The sequence below is a fragment of the Cyprinodon variegatus genome, unplaced genomic scaffold (genome assembly GCF_000732505.1).
Source record: "Cyprinodon variegatus isolate N-32 unplaced genomic scaffold, C_variegatus-1.0 Scaffold2003, whole genome shotgun sequence".
Lineage (NCBI taxonomy): Eukaryota > Metazoa > Chordata > Actinopteri > Cyprinodontiformes > Cyprinodontidae > Cyprinodon > Cyprinodon variegatus.
The window spans coordinates 1-7,136 of record NW_015152456.1 but is presented as its reverse complement, the minus strand read 5'-3'; the positions used below and the strand labels follow the sequence as shown (position 1 = coordinate 7,136).

Sequence of the window (7,136 nt, the reverse complement as noted above, 5' to 3'; positions counted from 1 at the left end):
AAATCCAAAGATATCTATAATTACATATGTCGAATATAACAGAATTATAATGAAAGATAAATGAATAAATAAAAATAAAAAATATAAATACAAAACACACGCACACAAAAAAAGAAAACAAAAAGCAAAGTAAGCATTATTTAATTAGTATCGAGGAAGGGCTGAAATAAATTAGAGAGGTGATATGACAAACTTTTTGCTTTTGGTTTCTGAATTTTGCCCAAGGAGACAAGAGGAACCTAATTTACTTCAAAATAAAACAACTTCCTGTGGCGTCATGACGCAGAGGTCACGCAAGTTGGAGTCACATGAGTGGTTCCTAGCTTTCAATCTAATCTACGATTCGTTTCACATCCTATTTTTTTATTTACTGTCTTAAAACCCCAGCATGGACGAGGACGGTTTGCCAATCGTTGGTTCTGGAGTTGATCTCACTAAGGTTCGGGTTTAAAACTAGTTGGTTTTCATGACAACCGCTCGCTGAGGAAGTAAACAGTCCATTTTCCCAGTGATTCTCTCAGTTGCTGCAGCATACACCCCGGTTCACCTCTAACCTACTGCCTATAATACGTTTACTTTGTCCGCTTTTAAACGCTAATCAAACATGAAATGTTTTATTAACATCGGTGGTTCGTTTTAATTCGCCGTTATCTCTTCCTCCTCTGAATTAGCATGTAGCTCGTGAACTTCGAGATATTTTGAATTGTTACAAATAAGCTATATGTATTTTGTTTTTTTTTGTCTTTTTAAGACCAAACTAATGTTGTAGTAATGTTAGTAGTAGTGTTAGAGTTGGATAGAAAATGAAATATGATATTATTATTAAAAAATAATTAAATATCCGTTATTTGTGCAACAAATGTTCCCAACAATCCTTTCCTAATGTCTGCTTGCTTCCCCTATTTGTGTAGATATTTGAAATGCAGCATGTTTTAAGCAGAGGCGTAGCTGGAATATTTTTATAAGGGTGGCCGAAAGTTGTTAGTGTGAAACTAGAAATGGAAAATGAATGAGCACAACATCCATATTTTCTAAATAAAGACAAACTATACTTTCCTTCAACCTTTGCTGACAAATGGACGCATAAATATTGAAACATCTGTTCTTTCTAGATAAAAGGTATAGTTGATTCAATTCTTTGAGTTTGAGTTCTGGGGCGAACATCTTTTCCATTGTCATTACTTACCTTCTTTTATCAATAATAATTCTACATAAAGTTGAAATTTACATGTACTAATATCTACATAAATGTATTATTTAATACGTTTTATTAAAATAATTATTTATCAATGACCTGCAGAGACATGGAATTTTCTCTTTACCCCCTATAACACAAAATCTAGTTCGAAAAAGGGCATGAATTCTGTACTTATCATCATTATTTGTTAGTATATTGATTTGCATAATTAACCCAAAGTGTTTTTGTTGTCAAGTAATTGTTAATATATGAAAAATTAAAATGTTTTGAATATTCCACTTGAGAGTATTGCTGTTGCCACCATCTGCATTAGAGGGGGAAAAATGTTCAGAGGTGGCCACAGGGGTGGCCAGTGATTGGCTAAGCACCCCTGGCCCCCCATCTAGCTCCGCCCCTGGTTTTAAGCATTTGTTTCAGTTATCTTAAATTATTTCTGCTTTCCCTAGGTCCCTGCTATACAGCAAAGGAGAGTGGTCGCCCACCTTAATCAGTTTGTTGTTCACACAGTTCGATTCCTTAACCGATTCTCTGCTGTGTGTGAAGAGGTTTGTGTTTTTCCTCTTTCTCTCTTTACATCATCACGCGCCTGCTGTCTGAATAAAGTCACTAATCACTTTATTTTACCTCCCAACTACAGAAACTTTCAAACATTTCCCTTCGCATACAGCAGATTGAAACCACCCTGTGTATTTTAGAGGCTAAAGTAAGTTCTAGCATGGAATACAATTAGTTTGGATGCATGTTTACAGTTTTAACAATCTATTTATTTTATTTTTTTACAGTTGTCATCTATTCCTGGACTAGAGGATGTCACAGTCGATGGACTCAGCCAGAAGCAAAGTGGGCAGTCTAATGGACCCGTCACCATCAGTCAGAACCAATCGGATTCTATAACAGCGGGAGCTCCTCCCTCACAGGTAGGAATACAGACTCACTGTAAATAAGTAATAACTGTTTTAGAATAAAATGTTTGATAGTACCAGACCTGATCTGATGTAACTGCAAGATGCATCTCCAGGTTTGGTTCTGGGTATGCAGATTAGATATGAGGCAAAAGATCTGAGAGGTCTGGGTTTTTAAAATACTGATGGCCTCTATAATTCGTTTTGGTGATACGCCATCTAGTTATTTATGGTCTTAGAGAAGTATTTTGGAATATATTCTCTGAGATACAGGAAGCCAGTGTAAGGACTTTAGATCTTGGGTGATGTGCTCTACTTTCTTAGTTTTAGTGAGAACACTGGCAGCAATCTGGATTAACTGCAACTTTCTGATCCAAATTTTAGAAGTGCTTTAATCCATGAGAGCAGGAATAGGCTGCATTATAATTTGGTTGATAAATACATTTAAAATGGTTGTTTTCCTGGCATAAACCCTACTTTTAAATATATTCACAGCTTTTTAGTTTTATTGACTTTAAAGCTTTCAAAGATGCATGAAGCTGGATGTTAGCCTGCTGCCTTCATCCAAACAAAGTTTTAATGTCTGTTTGGGGTCACTGTCCCGTCACAGCACAGAACTGTGTCCAAGTTACAACACTACCGTCTTGATTATTTTTATTTACGTTATGTTATTGTTCTGCTGGGGAGAAAAAAAGCCCAGACAGCCTGATTCTCTCCGATCACCATTCCTTTCTCTTAGTGTGGCTGTCATAGTTTGAGCGCCTGCCATTATTTCCTCCAAATGTACTCCTCACCTTCATAGATGATAGATTTAGACTTTATTGCCCTTTTGTATGCACACATATTGCATACGGCTTACAACAGTGTAATGAGATTGCAGTCGGAGTAGATAAACATGACCAAAATAAAGTGCAGCAGTGATCAGTGTGTAACAATGTAGGAGAAAAAAAAATGTTTAAAATAATGGTTCAAAAGGGCCTTAATATCGAGCAATTCAGTGCATTGTAAAATAAATATGGTGCAAAATCCAGTAGAATATTGAGTTGTGTCCTAGTTAAAATCAGGGGTTGATGTTAAGGATTTTTACCACTTGCCCGACTTTCACATTTCATTTGCCAAGAAACAATTTTTACTTGCCCAGTATAATGTTTGATAAATATAGTTCCTAATATTCATTTTTGTATATATATCAATGAAACATGTTTGTTTTTTTAATGTTTTTTGTAATTCAGTATTTTTTAAGTTTCCAGGTTCCTGGTGGGTTTATACATGCGTCAGATAATGAACTCAAGCCTACATTACCGTGTTAACATGCTTTTCAATCCTTCCTGCACATTCTTTTCAAACTAAACTTTGCCTTAAACTGTTGTGTGCTTGGAAAAATATAAATTTGTTAAAAATCTAAAAAAAAAACTTGACAGGTTAAAAACTTAAGATAAATCACATACAGAAGTCAATGTCACAAATGAATCTTTTTAGAGTCACGGTATGTTTGTACAAGATAATACTATTAATATAATGTGACTTTTCTAGAGAATCATTATACAGAGTTATTTTATACAGGGTTTCCATAGTCTGACATCATTTCAGAATTCCCTGACTTTTAACTGACTCAGGATTAGTTTTCCCTGACAAAATAAATGCAGCAACAAGACGATAATAATAACATAACAGGTCAGAAATTTAACATGTTTAGCTCTATAACATTTAAATGTCTAAGAGACAAAAATTTAATGAACATTTTTAAATGTATGACCTGCATCACTGTACAGAAGACTGCCATATGATAGCGCTTCCTAGCTTGTTTGTTGGTTTGGTAACTACATCAAAATTACCGCTAGGTGGACAAAAAATGACGCCATCTGGCGGAAAATCACCCGGTGAAAATCACGCGAGAATGTGTACTAAACAACAAAAATGACGCCGGAAACGCTTCTGGGTCAATTTCATCAACTTGCCCGGCGGGCAAATGCAATAAAATTTGTACTCTCCCGACAATAAAAACGACTTGCCCCGGGCGATGGTTAACATCGAGCCCTGAAAAGGATTATAAAAGCTCAGCAATGTTGAAAGTGCAAAAAAAATGATGGGGATGCTTCTTTATGTTTCATGATTTTGGACTGTGATAATGGTTGATGGCATCTATTCATGTTGCAGCCGGATCAAAGTTCACCAGAAGCTGCACCTGCACAAGAAAAAGCAGAACCAGTGCCTGAGAACATCATGACGGTGGCTAAAGACCCACGTTATGCACGTTATCTGAAAATGGTTCAAGTGGTAAGCTGTTATGTGATTGAACTATATATAAAAGTAATATTAAGAAAAAAGATATTATATAATATGTATGGATGCTGTGTTTTCCAAGGGAGTACCAGTTATGGCCATTCGTAACAAAATGATAATGGAAGGTTTAGATCCAAATCTACTTGAGTGAGTTGATTTCTTCTCATAAAGTTTTAATTGATAGTTTTCTGTTAAATGTCAAATTGAATAATTTTCTCCCAACAACAGCGCACCTGATGCCCCTGTGCCTGATGGAGCAGCAAGCAGCACAGAGAATGACGATATTCCTGCCAGCAGCTCAGATAGTGAATCATCTTTCAGTGACTGATCCGTTTTCTCTTTGTTTTCATCACTACAAAGCTCCATGTTTTGGCTCATTAATAACTGTCTGCATGGTGTTGCACAGTATGAGGCTTCATTGTGTGAGTAGAGGACACACAAAGGTGCTTGAAGGATTGTATTTTTCCTGGAAATGGTACTACTGCTTCCTTTTGTCAACATGGAAGCATCTTTGTTTTCATCCATTGATTTGATTTTTTGTTTTAATCTTTATTAAAGTCTCTTTATTAAATCTTTATTTTTCAAATGCATGCATCAGTCATTAGAACACAGGACCAGTAGTATGATGTAGCAGCTGGAGTCACATGACAAACAGTGCAGGTAAAGGTGCATCAGATTGCCAATTACATTGAAATGAGTCTCTGCATAAGCACCACATTTAATGCTATGCATTGCTGTATGTCATGGCAGCCAAAAACAGAATGCATAAAATCTTGTCTCTCTTTGGCTCATAAAGAGGACCAGATAGGGATAAAGACCCTGAGCTGCCTTTTTGGTCTCCCCAACTGTAGCTGGAGAAGGTTGCAGCACCACAAAGCTGATTGTAAGGTTTAGCAGCTAAATTTGCTCTCTGAGATGATCAGGTCCAGCCAGTATTTTGAACTCCATGAATCCTGTCAACATTAAGCAGAAAATGCAATTCCTTTGTTTATTTTAACCTGCAAATATATTGATGAATTGCTTTTCTAAAAGTCAGGAATCTATTTAATTGTGTTTCCAAGCATTTTTCTGGTACCTCCATGAAATATATTCTATATAAATACATTTTATATTACTAATACTGTTGAACCCGCCAAACTTGTGGGCACTCCTGGTGTTAATAAAATTATATTTTATTATAGTGTCATAAGTGGTTTAAAATAAAGTAGTTATTGGAGATTTTGTCAAGTTTGCACCATTTTTCATTACTTGCCTTGATTTATTCGAATGTATCCATCTTCTTCCTGTTTTGCAGAGTAAGACTGTTCATTTTTTGTCATAGTTATACTTCAGACATTGGTCAATCAAAAATATATAATTTTTTTCACAAATATTTCAGCCTTAGATTATGTGGCAGATTATGTAATATTAGTGCATTTCAGCATAAAATGCATGAATATTACATGAGCAGTGACAAATGAAACAGGAGAAGCAGTCAGTGCCATAACTGTTTTAAAGATGGAGCAGATATCCCTGGAAACCAGAGAATGTATATCCTGATAACGTGTCTTTCTTTTGTTCTGTAATAAAAACAAGTCTATTTATACAAATAGTGCAGTTTACATTTTCTCCTGTGCAAACATTTTTTGGGAAAGAACTAGAACATTGGTAAATAGCCTGTACTTATATAGCACTATCTCAAGTCAGAGGACTTAACCAAAGCGCTTTACACTACATTCAGTCATTCACCCATTCATGCACACTGATGTAGGATAATGTAAAGGAGGTAATATGATCAGTCTTACCTTGAATAATAACAACAACTGGATAACAACTGGATGACTTCACTTGACTGTGACTAGAATCTTGTACAGTAGCTTTTGAAAATCTTATAATGATGGCGGAAAGTCCAATTTTATGTATTTTTTATTATTAATTTCATATATTTCTGTTTTTGTACCACAAGAGGGCACCAAAGCCATTCTGGCCACAGGAGCAACTAGTTGGGATGGGAAATGCATGAATGATAAGTGTCTCATTCTAAGGCAAATTACATCAATAATTGCATTTTTCTGTTTATATCTGTTAATGTTTATATGGCTGCATGTTTTAGAGTCTAGCACCGCTTTCGTTGATCTGAAAGAAAAAGTAGGCTTAAAAGAGGCATTAAGCTTTTTCTATTCCTCTGATGCTCTGTTTTGTCTCTATCACTTTAAAATGTGGAAGAAATATCTGTCTTGAACCTTTTTTTATTTCAATTCTGTCAAGCCATACAAAAATTGGAGCATGTCTAAATATTTATCAAATTGGATTGAACAGAATTAAAAGATGAGACTGTTTCCTGTCTTCCAGAGGTGGACGTCACAAAGTAGCCCAAAGTAAATCCTGAAAAACTGTTCAGCTATTTCAGTCACTGAGCACAGAATGATAATGTTGATGATTTCAGTTTATAGCTGAGAGAAATACAAGTTTAGTTTCAACTATATTTATCATTTGGGATTAACCTTCAGGGAAATTATGGTTCCAGTAGCTTATATAGTGTACAAGAGTTAAAGCAAGATTCCATTAAAGATAGAAAATACAACAGACAATATAAAAAGAGTTTATGCAATACAAAAAAACCCATAAAAAAATGATTTTCTCCATCAGAAATGGAGAAAATAAAAATGAAAACCTGATCAAATCCATACAGGACTTGATTATCATCGTTAATCACGAGGAACCACTCTATAAAGGGCCGAAAGGCATGAGACATGAAAACCATTTATTTTTAA

At 35.3% G+C, this 7,136-nt stretch overlaps 1 protein-coding gene across 1 annotated transcript; it reads left to right on the top strand.

Moving 5' to 3' along the window:
- The first annotated feature begins 287 nt into the window (after positions 1–287).
- On the top strand, positions 288–5,363 carry ccdc53 (coiled-coil domain containing 53). Its single transcript, XM_015405121.1, has 7 exons — positions 288–439; positions 1,645–1,743; positions 1,836–1,901; positions 1,981–2,115; positions 4,258–4,377; positions 4,466–4,530; positions 4,612–5,363. Exons 1-7 carry the CDS (start codon positions 389–391, stop codon positions 4,709–4,711), a joined length of 636 nt encoding a protein of 211 aa, XP_015260607.1. The 5' UTR covers positions 288–388; the 3' UTR covers positions 4,712–5,363.
- The last annotated feature ends 1,773 nt before the right edge of the window (positions 5,364–7,136 follow it).